Source organism: Ambystoma mexicanum, chromosome 1q, assembly GCF_040938575.1.
Source record: "Ambystoma mexicanum isolate Mex_15411 chromosome 1q, UKY_AmexF1_1, whole genome shotgun sequence".
In the NCBI taxonomy this organism is placed as follows: Eukaryota; Metazoa; Chordata; class Amphibia; order Caudata; family Ambystomatidae; genus Ambystoma; species Ambystoma mexicanum.
The window spans coordinates 810995125-811014497 of NC_090922.1; the positions used below are offsets into that span (position 1 = coordinate 810995125).

The 19373-nt window shown below is 44.9% G+C and overlaps 1 protein-coding gene across 1 annotated transcript in view; it reads right to left on the bottom strand.

The window, feature by feature from the left end:
• Positions 1-19373, bottom strand: part of LOC138558839 (cysteine-rich secretory protein LCCL domain-containing 2-like) — a 446647-nt gene that overhangs the window by 147647 nt on the left and 279627 nt on the right. The window contains exons 8-9 of the mRNA XM_069642676.1: positions 7738-7951; positions 7062-7113 (exon numbers count right to left, since the gene is read on the bottom strand). Of these exons, the coding sequence (XP_069498777.1) occupies positions 7062-7113; positions 7738-7951 (266 nt within the window). The remainder of the gene's footprint in view (positions 1-7061; positions 7114-7737; positions 7952-19373) is intronic.

Genomic DNA, 19373 nt, shown 5'->3' on the forward strand with positions numbered 1-19373 from the left:
CCAATTCCACGCTCATAGAGGCCTCTGCACTGCGGGCCAGACGGACATAGTGTCCCTATTTGCGGACGACGCATTGTTGTTTGTGCGTTCCCCCTCCATCAACTTACCCCCAATACTGGAGGACATCATTCAGTTTGGTCGAATCTCGGGCCTTAAAGTGAATTGCTCGAAATCCACTCTTTTCCCACTCACGGAATGCACTCTCCCTCCTCCTGACACCCTTGGTTTCACATGGGCTCAATCCACATTTACCTACTTGGGGATAGTAATAACAAGCCAGCGGGCGCTGACCTTCCAGGAAAACTATCAGAGGTATCTCACACACCTAACGGCTAAGGTCCGGGTCTGGGACAAACTCCCGATTTCCCTGGCAGGCAGGATAGGGTTGTTGAAGATGGTGGTGTTGCCCCAGTTGCTTTACAGGTTCACTAACGTACCCTTGTGGCCAGGGGGGGGGGGGCTTCTTTCGGGATTTGACCCGTACGGTGAATTCCTTTCTTTGGCACTCGGGTGCGGTCCGCCTAAAAATCGATACCCTGTCTACCCCCATGTCTAACGGGGGCTTCGGTGCCCCTGACTTTCTTAAATACTGGCTGGTGTCTCAAATCCAATATACTTCTTACTGTTTTAATACAACGGACCTTCCCCCCCATGTCCGACTTGAGAAGCTTGCAGTCTGTGACCGGGACATCCGCTCCTTGGTGTTACAACCCGCTCCCATGGTACTGGACTCACAGAGCCCGGTCGCCTGCACATCCATCGCATTAGTGAAAATGTGGAAGCTGGCCGGAACTGCTTACGCCTTCCACGGCAACCTCCCTCTTTGGATTTTCCTCCCAGGGGTCCCGCGGACGCGGGCTACGAGTTGTTACGTGATTTGTTTGACCAGGGTATATTTGTTGAATGGCCCGATCTCGCCTTGCCCTTGAGGAGCGGCCAGAGTGTATGGCTCCAATATACATCCCTCCGCAGGACCCTCAAGCGTAATTACCAAACGTTCCCCGCGTTGCCACCGGACGACCCTGCCATTGAGGAGCTCTCCTCCCCCGGGCCCACGAGGGGTAAAATTTCCAGGTTATATACTATGTTACAATCCAGATCTGTCCCAGACTTTGCCAAACTGAAGCGTGCTTGGGAGGCAGACCTTGGTGTTGAAATGTCGGATGAGCGCTGGGCACACCTATGCGAGCGCACACATCGAGTGTCCTTCAACTCCCGGTTTAAACTCATTCAGTTCAAAGTACTACATAGGTTTCACTACACCCCGATCAGACTACATCGCATGTCCAGTGATCACCCTGCCAGCTGCCCCAGATGCGGCCAGGACGATGCCGACTACATCCACATGATTTGGTTCTGCCCCCGCCTCTCACAGTTTTGGGAAGCAGTTTGCTCGACAGTGTCTGCTGTGCTCGACCATCCCATTGTTCCTTCCCCGGTGTTATGCCTCTTTCACGACCTCCCAGGCCCCTCGCGTGATTCCAAAAAACTAGCTGGCCTCTGCCTGCTTCTCGCGGTGCGCTCCATCCTGCTCTGCTGGCTTCGCCCCTCACCTCCCACACACGCCCGAAGGCTGAGAGCGGTCACGTGGGCCTCGGACTTTGAGGAAGCCTGGTCCCATATGCAACCCACCCACTCCAGGCCTAGGAATATCTGGCTCAGGTTCCGCTCCTACATGTCCGATCTTATCGCGACACTGGATGCCTCCCCCTCAATAACTTCCCCCCACCAGCTTGGGTCCTCATCCCTATCATAGCTTTCTGTTGCTCTCTCCATGCTGTGACTGTGCCCATTGATTGTGCTATCATGTGTAGTAACCTCTGCGCACCTACATTATGTACACTGTATTCATACTGTAATTGCCTGACGCTGTTCGCCTGTGTTTTGCTGCCTCGCTGAATAATAAAAAGAAGTTAAAAAAAAAAAAAATGTCTCCAGTCGTTACCTACAGAGGGGGAGGTGATTGACTCAGGCTCTGACTCACAGGCCCTAAGGAAGGTGATTTAGCGACTGATCACTGGAAAGGAAATGAGCAAAACAACTGGCAGAAGAGAAATTTACGCAAAGTAAAATCACCACCTTCCTGCCAACACTCATAGAAAGTAGGCAACCCGTGGGAAGTATTCCAATGCAGGAGGGACCCATTAATGGCAATGACGTCGCTGAAGACAATCTAAGTTTGCAATTACCTGTGGTTATGATGCCAATGGAAGGCTCGGGCCAAAGGTCAAATATTTCTAACAACAGGTCTGTTTCCATGGCGTGCAAAATTTCTGGGGAAAACCAGGGGATGGGAAGACATCACTCATGTAAATGGCTGTTTGTCTATGAACAGAGGGCAAATACCTCAAGCTTTCCAGGAAAATCGAACTCTACGTGCCCTTCATTCAGGTGATATTGAATATGTAGCATTCCCGGAACTACGGGTAGAAAGATAATAATTTGCATTTGTATAGCGTTACGAACCCTCAGGCATCTGAGTGCTGCTTATTATTACCCACGGTGTGTGGTGCTCATTTAACAACCTCGGAAGGATGAAAGACTGAGTTTGGCCCTGCCGGGATTCTAAACTGCGTCGGTAGGTTCTACACGGATGTCAAAGCAAGCGCTCTACTCGCTGTGCTATCTGACCGGCTGATCAGTAAGCCACTTCACTTCTAATCTTGTGGCCCAATTGGTATGGCAAGAACTTAATCCACTGAGATCATTAGGATTTTACTTGTTTGAGCTTAGCATCCCCAAAGCTACTTCCACATTCTTGGCGACAGCAGAACATAACCCGAATCCCATTTCAAACTCGCACGTTCAACAAAACCAGGAGCACCCATTGGGTGTCACTGGCAATAATGCACAAACTTTGGAGGCAACTGTAAACCCACCCACTGAAGATTGGTCTTGGTTGGAGGCAGCAATCAGGATGCTTAACAAATCTAAATCAAACCGTCTTTAACCCTGAATTCCTAAACAGTCTCCTGGAACACTTGCTGATTCACAAACATTGCCATGGCTTCAAGGGGAATCCTGAGCGAGGTTCATGTTGCACTACTGCAGGAGATGATAGCAGTGGATGCCTTTGAGCTGGAGGGTTTCCATACCTACTGTAAAAGAGCAACCATAGGTGTATTGGGGCAGCCATCAGGTGGGCTGATTATTACTGTGCACCTAAACATGAGATTTATGCATTACGAAATTGAGACTTTTAATGACAGTCTTTTGGCGATTGGGTTTTGTAACCCATGTCTGGATAGAGAGTTATTGCTTGTGATCATATATTGGAACCCGGCCGAGTATAAACTCTCAGTCTTCCATGCGGCTCTGGACACCCTACTTACTAGCTGGTTGGACAAGCGTCCTTTCAATATGATAATACTTGGGGCGATTTCAACTCTAGATGTGCTGACATATTCAAATTTAAAGACCAGGTTCTTGAGTTTGCTCTTTCTACCCATAATGACACTATCTTAGGGATCTTATGAGATTGTTGCTTGTAAAACTGGGATTTTGACATGTGCCTGCCTAAAGAAGCAAGTATGGCTTCAGAGGTTTATACTTGGGATAGAGGGCCAAAATGCTCTTGGATTGGCTATATCTATGTTTCTAGAGCATTGCGTCCTCTATGTGATCCTCTTAACTTTGGGCTGACATGTTACAGTGACCACCTGCCTTTATTTCTAACTATTCGTATACCAATTACTTTTCCAGCTGAGCATTGTTATAGTTGCTCCAGCTAGGGGAGGACATGCTGTTAGTACATTTTGTGCATGCCACAGTTTTTCATCTGCCATCTTAAAGGACTGAATTTATAGGGTTGGTGTTATCGATGGCTGTTTTTCGGTGGGGAACTTCAGTGCTACTCTAATACACTGTCTAACGGTTTTGAATGACAAAGGAAACTTTGTTGGAGTAAAAAAGCATCTCCATCTTCGTGACATTCGAGTAATGAAGACAAAGAGAATAAAAAGAAATTCCTTATGTGACCTCTATCACCTAAATTATTCTGTGGAAAACTATTTGATAAAAAAAGGCATTCTCTTAAAATATAAGAACTTAAAAAAATCTATAAAAATAGGGATTTTAAGTAAAGAAAATCAAGTGGTCTTACAATCGTTGGCTAACAGGAACTCCTCAGACTTTTGGGCTATAGTCAATGGCAAGACGAGTACATCTTTAGACTGATTGTATGTCTGATCCTGGAAACAAGTCTGGGTATCATATCACAAGGACAAATACTGTCTGCCCATTGGCGAGCAAAGGTGTGCCTCCTCTTTTTTGAGCAACAGAGATATTGGTACTTGCCCTTGGGAGGATGATGACATCTTATGGGCAATAGACATGGCAAAAGCATCTAGGTCTCCGGGTCCAGCCTTGCACCAGCCGTCATCAAAACTGACCTGCTGGTTTGGCTTGGTCCTATAAGTACTTTATTATATCAGATATACAAGACCCACAAGGTTCCACCCACATCTACAATCATTTCAATTTACAAGCAAGGGAACAGTAATGATCCCAGAAACTTTAGACTGATTGCCTTGCTAGATGCAACCAGTAAAATCTTTGCATCACTCTTGCTGAGAGACTTAAACCAGGGGGTCTGCTGACACAGTATTTTGTCATGCTATCAGGTGAGCTTTTAGGTCTGGCATGAGGACCTCACTGAATGCTACTGTGATGGCTCACGTGTTGGTGGCATTTAGGAAGGGTTCGTTGGGTAGCACTTTTATGGCATCTATCGACATGTCAAGTGCTTTTGACAATGTCCATAGAAATGGAATATGGAACAAACTAATTTCCTGGAATGTTCCGTTGAAGATTGTCCAACTGCTGGCAATGCTCCATACTGAGACTTCCTTGAGGGTCAGATTGACAGGGCAGGGGGCTGTGTCGGCTTTGGTGCCCACCTTTGTTGGGCTGAAGCAGGGTTGTGTGTTGGCCCCCTCCCTATTCAACCTAATCACCTCTTACATCAATGGCCTTTGGGCAGAGGGTATTACCTATCCAATCAAACTGGGGTCTTTAAAATTGAACTGGCTGGCATTTGCAGCCAACTTTATTTTCTTCGACAAAACCCTGAATGGGTTCCTAAATCTCTTGTAAAAATACGCTGTGGACAACAGCCTAGTGGTCAACAGCAGTAAATCTAAGGATATAAATTTCACAACAAAGACACGGCCTAAAACATTTAACTGGAAGGTTGGTAGCCACCCAATGGAAAAGGTTTTGACAATAAGATATATGGGTTATGATTTGTCTAATACATCTTCCAGCGCCGCATGGAGAGACAGTTAGAGCGGTAGATCGGAAACCCTTTCTTTCTCAAATGTAAAGGATCCACACACAATTGTGTAAATACTCTCTTTTGCCCCTTATTAGATTCTACTCGTCCAATGTCGAACCAATGATCCAATGTCCAATCGGACATCCTCCTTAGCGACATGGGCTCCTACTTGAACACTCTACAGGGTCTGTTTTTGAAGAAGATCTTAAACCTGTCCACCTCCATTCAGAATGCGGTTATTGGCATGAGTTTGGTTTGATTTAATTGTCTAGGAGGGATACTTGGAGAAAATTTGCTGAGTATGCCAAATTTATAAACCGGTCTTCAAACTCATTGTACGAAGACCTACGCATCGACATGTTGCATGACTCGGCCACATCTATAAATAACTTCAAAAATAGTATGGCTGTTATTCTAAGTATGATAGGGTATTCTGGGGAAGAGTTGTCTGATAGACCAGCTCTTACAAAAAGGAAGTTATTTATGTTTGATAGGGCTGAGACAGTTGATTATTTGGATGCCTATTCCACCTGCTTAGAATATGCTAGGTTTCTAAATAACAGACTTGCCAAAACAAATCCATTAATTCCCATGTGCTAAGGTTCGCACCATGTATATTCACTTCAGTCTGAACCAACTCCCTACTTTGGAGAATAAGGGACAATTGGTTATTTGCTTGCAAAGTAATCCACTGCAGGTTTTGCAATGAAGGAAGCCTACCAGACACTACAAAACACTTTCTTTTATATGGTAGTGCTGTGGAATACCCGAGAGATTGTTACTTTGGTTAAAACGTCCTAAATTAGCTGTTTTTGTGCAGTTGATATGGGGAAACGGAGTGGCACTGATTGTGGCTCTGAATGATTTTTTACTGTAAATGTTTTGCAAAATTGAGGGTTTGTAACATCAATGTAGTGTTATGTAAGATGTTGTTTTAAATTTAATCGTGATTTTTATTACATACATTTTTTTTTAAATGCACAAAGATTTAAATTGGATGTGGGTGAGAATTGGCAGCCAGTGGAGTTCCCGCCAAACAGAGAAGCAACAAAGGATTCCTTTACCTAAATGTACTGCTGCATTTTGTAACATTTGCAGACGCTTTAGCAGATAAGCAGGTTGAGCCAATTAGGTAGCATTTCAGTAGTCCAGGCTACCTCTTACTACAGCTGCAACCACAGGAGCATGAAATTAGTCAAGGACAAAATAAATAGCTTTCCTCAGTTGTTTTAATCTATAAAAAAAAAGCCAGTGCTACAGATATCAGTAACCCATTGCCTACCATGGCCGTCCATTGGCAATTTCATCAACAGAAATATCATCATCGACAGTGGTGCCCGGCCATCGGCAACCCTTTCCAACCATAGTGGGACCTATCCAGTCACTAGTTAACACTGCCGATCATTGCCAGCAATGTTCCACCATCAACAACAATGATCATCTATCAACAACCAAGGTAGACCATTGTCAGACATGACCAACCCAAGCCATCCATGGTCAACCCTCACCAACATTGGCCGACCATTGCCATGTGAATTGCCTCTAGTCTGTCTCCTGGGACCCCGTAGGTCTGTGCAACCAAAGCAATACCCCATAACACAGCCAACCAATTGGGCTTTGCCAATGCTTGTTCTTTTAACTGTCGTATTTGTTTTGTAGTAAAATATGCAGAATCTGTCATTTTTTAGTTGTGTGCTAATTAAAGATTTAATCTCATATATAATAAACTATGAAGGTATAATGTAATCTATGCATAAAAGAAGGATAAATAACTAACTCTACTCACATAGTTTTACTGTCATTCAGCTGCCTGGCTTGGGTGTTGCATTGAACAGGAACTGGAAGAAAGCAAAACATGACATAAAGAAATTACTTTTTTTTAAAAATCTTAATCTCCCAATGAAATGGATTTTGAAGCTATGGGATGAGACCAGGAAATACTTAGTGAAAGACCAGAAAACTGCACAATTTAACCTTCAAAAGAGATGCATAAACTATCCTGATATTGTTCTAATCATTGAGAGCTTAATCCATGGCATTTACTCCAAACTATACCGATAAATACAACAGTTGTAAATAGCAATAGACATTCTTGAAAAGATTTCTAATTCGGAGCACCAATCAAATCTGATTAAAGTACACACACTGCGGGCATTTCTGGGGGAGTGCGGAACATCCATAGAGAGAAGTAAGGAGGAACACCAGGAACATCCAGAACATAGATCTGATTAAGTGAGTGAAGTATAATAACCCCACTCTATGGCCATACTTCCCACAAACATTCTAGTGCTGGATTTTGAATATAAATCTACCTGGATATAGCAGACATTGTCACCCAGGTGCATTTTTGCCATTTTGAGACTGCAGCATTGCTTTATAGCTTAATCAAGGGTGTTCTCTCTAAAACAAGCTGTAAAGACACAATATCCCAGTTGCATGTTGGATGTATTTCCAAGTGTTACCTATGGGAGTGTGCGAAGGACTTGTGGGTGGGATCGCAATGGTTTCTGAAGTAAGAATGAACGACACTGGATAGGCTCCATAGCTCCTGGTTGTTACTCCATTCCTTGTGGATTCCTGGTAGCTGTTCTGTCCTGGCCTCTTCTCCACTGTCACTTTGCCCCCAGCATTGGTTATTTTTCCTGCATTGATAGCGGCCCGGCAGATTGAAGAGTCCTGAGGGAAGAGGAGGCACCAATAGTTAGATGTGAGATTCTAAAATACAATTATTTGGGTAATATATCTAGAAGGCCTTTGATGACTGCCATGCCGCCAGGATGGATACCTCCAGGTTGATGCACTATAGTAATCGCAAAGACGATTATAATGGCTATCCACAGGTGCACGCAAGATCTAGGTGAACGTAGCCACAAAACCTTCCTGGGTATTGAGATCACAAGTTCTAAGACCGAATCCTGTGATTGCAGCGCGGGCTGTAAACACCAAAAGCAGATGCTTCAATAAAAATAAGGGTAGACTCAATGTTTATAATATATCGGTTCTGATTCATACATATTGCAGAAAAGTCAATAATGTGCAAAGGCCATTGCACAATTTATCAAAATGCAACTAATCTAGATTGGCAGACTTTTGAGTAACAAGAAATGGTAATATACAATACACTGAAGCTCATCAGTATATACTGTCATGGGCAGAGCGAGCAGGAAGCCCAAAGAGATTGACACAAGGCACTATTCCATCAAGTCTAAAATATGCCCTGGTGACTCCACTGTTAAAAAAAACTACTTTGGGCCCTACCTCCCCAGCTAATTTTCAGCGCATTTTGCTCCTCAAATTTCTCATGAAGGTGCTTAAGAGCGTAGTCACACCCCAAGTGAGAATTCTTCAAAGAAGGCCTCCATCTTAAACACTTGCCTATCAGGCTTTCGACCATCCATGGGTCATGAAGCAGTGCTGGTGTCAGTCATCAATGACTTAGTCAGAATATGGGATCAGGATGGAGTAGGCTTCCTGATTCTCTTGGACCTGTCTGCGGCATTTGACATCATTGATCATACCATCTTATGTCACCGCCTTGAGGAGGTGTGGGTCACGGGCACAGTCCTTGAGTGGTTAAGGCATTTTCTTTTCGATCGTACCAGACATTGTCACTCCCACTATTTAACTGTTTAGATGAGCCCCTTCTGCTCTATCCTGTGGGTCCCTCATGGGTCTGCCATTTCACCCTTACTTTTTAACATTTATATCCTTCCCATGGCCAACCTGATACAGGAGAATCGGTACCAGTCCTATGCTTACGCAGATGAAACCCAGCTTATTTTGAGAGTGGATCACAATCTTAATGAAGCAGCGCCACGCTTGTGTGGATGTTTAGCAGCCTTTGGCACTTGGATGAATAACTGGTTAAAACTAAATTGCGATACAACTGAGGTCCTTGTAGGCTCTCCTGCATCTCAGTCCATCTGGACCACAGACTCACCCACCCCCCACCCCCTGTGTGCACTTTCCAGCCCGGTTGACTGTCAAGAATCTGGGGATAAAAATATTGGCCTCAATTTCTCCTGACCTGCAAATCACTGCCCGATGAAGCTCAGATTATTTTAAGTTAAGAGCCCTAGAAAGGTGCTTTTTTTTAACCTCCTGATCTGAAAGGACTTTTGGTTGCGTCTGCTGTGATGGGAGTTTTGGACTACTGTAATGCTACCTTGTTGGCCCAGCCTAAATATTGTTAAAAAAATGTGCATGTTGTACAAAATTCTGCAGCACAGTTGGTGGCTGGTCTGCCGAGATATGCACATGTCTTCCCAGTCTTGAACAGACTCCACTGGCTCCAGGTTGAGGATAGGTTGAAGTTCAAGACCCTCTGTCTGATTCATTGGGTGCTACATGGTCAAGGAATTCTCTATTTTTGTGAAAATATAGTTCCTTATGTTTATTAATAGTGATCTACGTTCTGCTAACCACAATCCTCTTGTACCACGGATCAAGAAATCTACTATCAGGGGCCAGGCTTTTTTTGTCACAGGCCCCTTAACCTGGAACTCTCTTCCCCTGACCTTGAGGCTTATGGATGATTATTTCAAGTTTCGCAAGGCTCTAAAGACATTCCTCTATCCCGAATAGTTGAGCTGCATTTTATTTTTACTTTTTAGGTGGGATTATAACCCGTGAATTCTTAGGAAACAAGGTGGAATAAATCCATACGTGAACATATGCCCTATTTTTTAAAAAAAGGCTCCTTTGAAGCCAAAACACGTGTCAAACAGGGCACTCAAAATAATTTCTATATCTATATTTATCTAAACCATTTCAATATAACTCTTTGAAAAAGACTATTGTGTGCGCAGTTATTTTGTGTGAAAACAAAAACCAAGATACTTATCCACGGAGGTAGGGGCTTTGGTTCCTCCGAACCTTTTCACACTAACGCGACACGGCCAAACAGGAGAACAAATAGGTTGCAGGGCATAAGAAGTTGTAACCCCAAAAAAAAAACTTTAAACACTTTTTGGCCTTTTTTCTATGATTTTGCAGTGGTCTTGTTTTCAGACCCAGTTGGGCCTTTCTGCTTGCAGCGTCAAGATACTTCAGTGATAGTTGCCCTATATTAAGTGTTGATAACTTAACATAACTTAACATAGAGGCAGTTATTAGGAAAACAAAATGGAAGTTGTCTTTTTCAATGGCAAATTGTGATTAAAAGGTCTCTTACAAAGTCCTTGCTTCGGGCTCATGCTGGCCCCAGCTAATGCACACAGGATTTCCCAGATCTATGTTTTTGGGTTGTGGGTTTTTGGTTTCCTAAACCCTCTTGTGCCAGTGTCCACAGTGGGGTCCCTCAGAGGCCAACTGGTCAATGGCATGGAAACATTTTAGGTTCCTCTAATGTTTCCCCTTCATTTGCTAAGTGCAACTCTGCATACAATGGACTCCAGCAGTATGTGCTGGTCTAACTTATTTTCATAAATGTTTCCTCAGGCAGCAGTGCAGAGGAAACAAAGGTATGTCTCCACTCAATGGTGAACTACCCACACTGCAACTCTGGTGGTCTAAATCCCAACTGTGGGTGTGTGGGTTTAGTATGTGGCCTGAATTAGCTCTCTAGGAGCCCTAATAAGATGAGTAGCGGCATTGGAAAGTGTTTTTGGCAAATCCCCTTGCTCTGGGTTGTCTTGGGGTATATGCAAATCCACCTGTGACTGTCCACTGCCTTAGTTTGGGGACCAAGTGAGGGTGGTGTGGGGATCACCTATATACCTTTGCTTAGACAAGCAGCCACTGGCTCAGGTGTCCCCACGACCCTTTGACCACTCTACTGTTGGTGCCAAAGATTAGGCTTTTGTTTTGGGGCCAGGCAAGGCAGACCCTCAAGAGGCACCTTCATTATAAATCATGTCAGGTCCATGGCGGCTGCCATTTTCATTTTGTTTATTCAGGAGCATCATTATTTCCACGAATTAGCATGAACGACCAAGCCTTGCAAGAGGGCTGAAACAAGTGTATTGGTTTCAGGGGTTATACGTTTTAAAATAATGGGTTTAAATGGTGCATTTGAGATTACATTTTTTGTGGAAAACTGGGTAAAAAAACCATACAATTTACAATCAGTTCTATAGGATAACACATGCCAAAATCCAATATATGGGTATCATGTCACCGACAGTGGTCTGGAGGGTTGCCCAGAGCAATTGTTAGAGGTTTAAGATTAATTCTAAAGCTTCCAGCCATCACCTCTGTTTTACCCTACAATATATGGTATTGGGGACGGTTGCTAGTGTTCACAAGATGCTACACAAACGTGCTTCCTAATAACATCACGTGGCACAGCACATGATAGAGGTTATACTTTGTAACACCAGGGGCACACTGAAGATAGGAAGTTACGTTCTTGGACAGGATAGTGCGATAGGAGACCTGGGACGTGGGTGACTTCCGCTAAAACACGGGCGTTGAGGTAAGATTAGTGCCACCTAAGGTATAGGTACCTAACTAGTTTAACACGGGACGTCATGATTCAGCGGGAGGAATAATGATATTTTCTTCCGTCTAGATCACACCCAAAAGGACGAAGAGTGTAAACTAAACTAAGGTGCAGAGATGAATTGCTGAGTTATCCTAAATAGGAACCTTATTCCTTATATACAGGTACAAATTGTGGACTTTGTTCGATAGGGCGACATAGTTGAAACGATAATATGGTCAGGAATAACAACTCTGTGACTTTGTTCAATGTTTAGGATTACAGTGTACCATTACATTGAAGATTACAAGGTAGGACAGGCCTAATGGCACATGGAATCTTGTGAAACACTCTTTCGAACCTTCACGGATGTTCAACATAGTCAGGGGAGTGGTTTGACAAATATCATCTGTTGGGACACGACACAATCTGCATGAAATAAGTGGCATGCTTTTAACATCAGAAAGGGTGGGGTCTTCCTGCACCCCCAAGCGCTTAAGAGTTAAGCAAGACCTCTTTAAGGTGCTATAATGGACTCGGGTGGAGAAGGGGCGCTGGGAAGGCTCTCTTATGCAAATATAATCACATACACGCAGAAATGGGTAGGCACTGAGGAAGGTAGTTATTGTTTAAATACAAGGTGTAATTACTATTAGCTGATAGATTTGTAATGTCAGATCCTAGGCATTGTACAATCCCAGTGCGGTAGCACAGCCAAACTCCCCCATCTTCCCAGAAGGAATGTGGCCTGTGAGATTCTAAAAATTGACTACAGACACTTCTGCAGTGTTTCGTCACTATGGCCAAGCACTGGCAGCACACTGACACATCAGCTGTCTACTGTCTGTCAAGGGTCCATGCAGGCTAAGAATAGGAATTACATGTTCTGTGCGACAAAATGCAGAATGGGATATATTATAAAAATTAAGGATGGAGGCGATTACAGGACCAGATAAAAACATGAGTAAAAGGAGTGGAATATGGAGAGAATATCTGGGAAATATTTGTATACAATAGATAAAAATATTCATAGGTAGCAACATAAAGGATAGCATGAGCTACAGTGTATTCTTCCATAAGCTAGCAAAATGTAGAACAGCATGCTCTGACAAAACCGCTGACAATGAAGAAAAGAAGGCTTTGGAGCATACCTAATATGGAAGAAGGACGGTTTGGGGTGAAGCTATGGTCCATATCTAGTGACACCACCACAGCTTCTCCGGAGAAGAGAGGGAAGGTGGGCAGGAGCCCCTCCCACAGCCAGCCGCATCATCCACCATACTGAAGCTGCTTAACACCGAGCTCAGCGGACACAGGAGGGTAAGGGATAAGCCATCCAGGCCCCCCTGCTCTACTACAGCCTCCTATGCAGGTCTTTCCTGGGCCCTATCGCTTATGAGGCCTCTAGGATCCTTCATGATCCGTACCGCAGCACACTGCTAAATTACACGCGGCCGATCAGATTGTAAATGGCTGGTGCTACTTTTGTTGTCGTAGGTTGCTATGCAACCATGAGAGAGCTGCTCCAGGATTGGGCGCTCCACTGTATTTCTGGCCCTGACCATCGCCAGAAGGCATTAGCCGGCACCACCCCGTCCAAGGCACCCGTCCAAGGCTACTGTTGTGCAGCCTATCTGTGCCTAGCCGTGCCCGCCGGACCGCCACCGACACAGAACACTGCTCAGCGACCGCATATTTCTATAAGTGAGTAGCATCTCGCTGCCAGACCCATTGTCCAGCTGTGCAGCACCCACTCTGATGGTGAGCACACATTCTGTGCCTAATTGAAGCTGCAACACAGCATCCAACGCCGTAGACCCTTGTTCAGCCCCAGATCAGCTGCCTAGTTGTATTATTTAGCCGTATCTGGCCCTAAAATGGCCGACACAACGCAGACTGAAACTGAGGCACTTGCGACCCTGCCCAATGCTTGCTTCTCACCAGTTGCGCTAAATTTGAACTAGCCTATTCCATATACTGCCTACAATTTGCTAATTGTGCTATTTGGTGACACTGCCCAATGGTTGCTTCTCACCACATGTGCTAAATTTGAACTAGCCTATTCCATACACTGCCAACAACTTACTAATTGTGCTATTTTGTGACCCTGCCCAATGGTTGCTTCTCACCACTTGTGCTAAATTTGAACTAGCCTACTCCATATACTGCCTACAACTTGATAATTGTGCTATTTTGTGACCCTGCCCAATGGTTGTCTCTCTCCCATTGTGCCAACTTTGTGCAAATTCTCGCCTACTGTTCATATCTCCCAAATTTGTGTCAACCCCTGATCCAGAATATTGATATCAACCTGCCCACTGCATCACTTCAAAACAGCCTACTGTCCCTTTGCCCTGGTCTTTTCCCTACCCAACCTTATCCAGCCTACCGACAGAGCACAATGTCATCCTTCCATAGAGCCACGCTCGCCCTGGCCTCATTTCTCCCCTTATATCACCCAGCCACCCCATCACTCTCACTGCCACCGCTCTTACCCGCCTCCGACTCTAAACCAACTTGTTCATCACCACTTAACACTGCCATCATTGAACCACTGAGCCCTCTTGAATGGCTACACCATTTCGCCACACCACCTACACCTCTTATCCCACTATCAGTCCGCTCAAGGAACCACAGACTAGGCTCTCGGTTCCTCAACCACAAAGCCACTGCCTGGTCTGAAAATCCTTTACTTATCTCCCAAAATGGTACCACCACCTTGCCCAATATAACCCACCCCTCCACGTCCGGGTCCACGAAACCACTCAACTGTTCACCTCCTCAACCCTCCAACATCAAAGGAGCCCTGATCAATGCTCGCTCCCTTGTGGCCCACGCCTCCTAGCTTGCCGTTCTCATTGTTACAAATAGCCTAGACCTCCTGGCAGACACGGAAACCTGGCTTCACCAAGCAGCAGGACCTGCTCTCTCCCTTGCCCTTCCTGGAGGTTCCACCATCATCAGGGCAGACAGACCATCCGGCAAAGGTGTGGCATTCATTGTCAAAACACACTTAGCCCTCAGAGCGATTCCAAGTGCCACATTCCCCTCTGCAGAACTCTTATCGGTAAAACTAACCCTCTCTCCATCCCAAACTATTCTTTTGCATCTTATCTTCCGGCTCCCTGGCCCCGCTCTTTCCTTTGAGGAGGACATTCTGAACCTCCTGTCCACCTATACCAAACTTGGCTCCCAAACTGTCCTCCTAGGAGACATGAACCTTGGCCTCTCAGACCCTAACGATCATCAAGCACTAGCTATGGAGAACATGATTTCTAACCTAGGCTTCATACACAGAATCACAACACCCACCCACTCCAAAGGTAGAACGTTGGACTGGGTCTCTGACCTGAACTGCTCCATAACCATTACCCAAAATGAGCCTGTAGCTGTTACGCTCAACTGTTATCCAAAGGGACGCCACCCAGCCGGGTTACCCGCTGGTATGCTTCTCAGCTTTGCCCTGATGTGGTCTGCGGGGAAGGTTCTGCCTGAAAATACAGGAGGACAGTGTTCAAGACTGACCGACTGGGGTAAGTATCCTCCCTCCACCCCCGTATGATTTCAGTCACTCTGGCGCCCTCTCCTCACCTTGTGGTAGAATTAGGCGTGTTCTCCGTCCTGCCTTCTATGCAGGGGCGCTTTGTCTTTCTTGGGCGAGTGCGGTCCAGGTACTTCACTGACGCCGGCCCGTTTGATATTGTTCAGGTAGGTCTTATTGCTGTTCTTTAGTTTTGTTGCTATCCTGCATGCCTTTCTTTGTTTAAAAATGTCTCTTTTTTCTCCCTTAGGTATGCGGAGCTTCAGCGCGGCAAACTGGCTTGGTTGAGCCCCTCTGGTAAATGATGGCGCATTAAGAGCGCTATGATGCGGTAAGTAAGCGCTATGCGCAGCGCTGCAAAGTCTTGCCTTTGCTAACCTGTGTTTTCCTTCCTTGTAGGTCGCGGTGTTCTTCAGCGCGAGTGGAATGTCCGGAATGGTGCCAGCCAAGAGGCGACCAGCCAGGTAAGCCTTTTGAGCAGTTCGTAATTTGTAAATGTCTCTACTGCTTTCTTTAATGTTGCCTCTATCTTCCTCTTTCAGGTCGTTCTGTCTGGGGGGCGTGCAGATTCGAGGAAGCTGGTCTCAGTAGCTGCGAGTGTTTAAAGATGAAGACTGCAGGTAAGATGCTGCTGCTAATGATGTTCCTTTTATCTCCTTGCAGGTTCTGCTTCTCCGAGGTTCGAGGGAATAGCTGGACACGGTAAGCGTCACGTTGCAAGCTGCAAAGTAACGCTAAGCGTGTTGCCTTGCTCAGGTGTGGTTTAAATAGCCCCTACAAAATAGTCCAGGTAAAGAAGTCCCTAGGCTACCACACTCAAAACACTAGAGCGCATAGCTTGGTTCTCAGGAACCAAGCTATGTTAATGTCTCCATGTTGGCTGACAATACAATAAAGTAGTTCCCAAGCACATTGTTGTTCATGGTGTATGAGCCTGGCCCCATAGGTGCCAGGACTGGCCCCATGAGGGCTTTTGAAGAGGATGCCAGGCTCCAGAGGCCTGAGTCCTGACTCCACTTGGCCATGGGTTTGCCAGAGGGGGTTTTGGGCGAGGGTCGTGACAGTAGCCTGGACAGACCACCATCTCATCCTTTTCTCCATCCCAGGACTCTCGCCAACTCCTAGACCTATCCGCTGCCTTCGACTTTGTTGACCATCAAATCCTGACCAAACACCTGACCACAGCAGCAGCCTTTTCCACTAATGCATCCGATTGGATTAAATCCTTCCTCTCCAACAGAACCACCAAAGTCTTTTCCCCATCAGCTTCAGCTGACCCTACACCGATACTCTGCGGCGTCCCACAGGGTTCTTGTTTGTCGCCCACCCTCTATAATATATTTACGAAGCTTCCCTTCGACCGCCTGGATAACTTGGGTGTCATCTACACTAACTATGCATATGACACCCAAGTCCTCATCCCCCTCACTGGTTGCTACGACCACGATTCCAAACTTCTAAACACCATTTACCTTGAGATTCAAGCTTGGATGGCTACCAATTGTCTCTGCCTCAACGACAAGACGGAGTTGATGATCGTGGGTACCCAGGCACGCCTGAATAAACTCAACACTAGATACTCATCTTTCGTCATTGATGGCAACATTATCAATGTCTCCAAAGAAATAAAAACACTGGGGGGTCTACCTTGACTCAACTCTGTCGCTCAAAAAAAAGAAAAACCGTGTGGCTTCATCCACGGCCTACACCAACAAACTGATCTATAGCTGCAAAGCATACCTGTCCACAAGCAGTTGCCTAACGTTGGCCAGAGCACTTGCTCTATCCAAACTCGACTACTGCAACACTCTCTTCCTGGGCTCTTTTGAACACAACCTAAATAAACTCCAGGTACTTCAGAATAACTCTATAAGAGCAGCCTTCCCAGATCCTGTCACATCTCCACACACAGACAGAACGCCAATTGGCTACCCATCCGTGATAGAATTACACTACGCACCCTAGCCATCACACACAAATTCCTCAAAAATTCAGCCCTAAAATACCTTGCGGACATATTCTGCAAACACCAACCTACACGCACTACCAGATCTGCTCATTCCCACAATCTGATGGTACCAAGATTCAATCTAAAAACAGCCGGAGGAGCTAGCTTCCCAGTACAAGCTGTGAAACGCTGGAACGCCATTCCCATCCCTTTCAGAAAGGAACCTTCCTTCCTCACCTTTAAAGCCAATATAAAGAATTGGCTGAGCAACAAGTCTCCCCACTAAGATGCCTATCCATCTAAACCTTCCATTGTCTATTTTTATTCCGGTAACCTTGTGTTCGTCTTACTATTCTATACCTGTATGTCTTCCGTCCTGACCCACATGTAACCAGGGTCCATTATTGTTTATATTGCACTGGATTGTAATGTGCTGGCACTTACTGTATGTATGTACTACTAAGTTTCTCAAGCGCCCAGCTACCTCAGGGTTAGGCGCGCGATACAAATATTAAACAATTAAAATTACAATTACAGCAAGCCAGGACTATATAAACCCCTGCTTCAAAACACTTTGGCAGGAAGGAACGGAAGAGGGACAGGAGAAGACTGTTCAGGCAGCAGATTCCATTGTTACCATCCTAATTTGTGTAAAATTAAACTTGTTATCCTTACAAGATCAGATTTTGGCCTTATTCCCCTAGAGGGGTGTATTTATTCTGATGTGAGCGTAATTAGGGACACCCTTACAATGGTCAACCAATTGGTGAATAAGTAGTAATGGACATACAGTGTTGTCACATAAAACATATATCCAGATCCAGTAATGCACCTCGGGTAAAGGTTGCTTTGAAATTGGTGGCACACTACTAATTACAGTATTGTGGAGGCGAAGAGTTGAATAATTTGACATCTGGGCCTTGTTTTGTTTTGTTGTATACCTACAGATGTCCACTCCTGAAGAAGGGATACAGCACGCTGAAACGCATAGAATATGAAGGACTTTTTATGAAAGAATTTCACTACTGTAGAAGAAGACTACAAGACTGGTGTATAAGTTAAACATGTTTTGTTGATTTGAATTGCTATCGTATTAAACCTTGTATCTATTTTGCATTCATTTGGTTGGCATTCAGCATTTGTGGTGTGCAGGGGACGGAAGTGTCTAAGGTTTGGACACTATTCTGTTTATGCACTAAAATATATGACGGCATTGTCGCTGTAAACCGCTATCATGATGTGCCCACAATATATGCCAGCAGTGACACTCTAAGGGGCAGAGTCATACTGAAAGGACATGCTCATGGTCCACAATATAATTCTAACATTCACACAGGAAAATACTATCATGAAGATTGCCCTAATATATTCCAGCAGTTCCACTCTAAAGGACATATTCATGAACCCTGTGTGCACAGAATAAGGCAGCATTGCCCTGCAAAACACAGTTTAATTCTACCCATGAACAAATATATTCCAACATTGCCACTGTATAGAAGTATCACAATGGTTCCCAAATATATGCCAGTACTGCCACTGTAATGGACAGGTTCATTATGCTTGTATGAATAATTTATGCCAGCAGTGCCCTAAAACACTTTTTCATCCTGCGTGTGTCAAAGTATATGCCATGGCTGGCACTGTAAAAAACGACAGATCTTGATGGTTCCTATATTATTACCCAGCACTGCCACTGTGAGGGGCAGCATGATGCTTGTGTCCACAATACATGCCCCCCCTGCAAAATATCTTTATTTGGTGCTTCCTATGCTACATTGCCATAGTAAAATAATTTCATGATGGGAAATGAAAAGATTATACACCTCAAACCATGTGCATGCCGCAGTCCAATAATAGCTTATTAGCTCTGAATTGTGATGGAGTACTACTGTGAGTTAGCAGTCCTGGTGCTTAAGTATACTCTCTCGCGCCAATGAGGGTAAGTCACTCTTTGGGTTGGTTAGAACCGTTTGATTGATATTCCAAACAAATGTGTGGGATGAAAAAATTACAAGTGCCCAAGTGTCAACACGTGTTTCGACCTATTATATCGGTCTTTTTCAAGGCAGGCCTGAATACACATAATTAAAGTAATACAACATATAAAGCATAATATTCAACAAACGAAGTAGCATCCACAAGTGGGAGTTGGCAGTAGAGAGAGGGAGAAAAGTGTAGAGAAATTAAA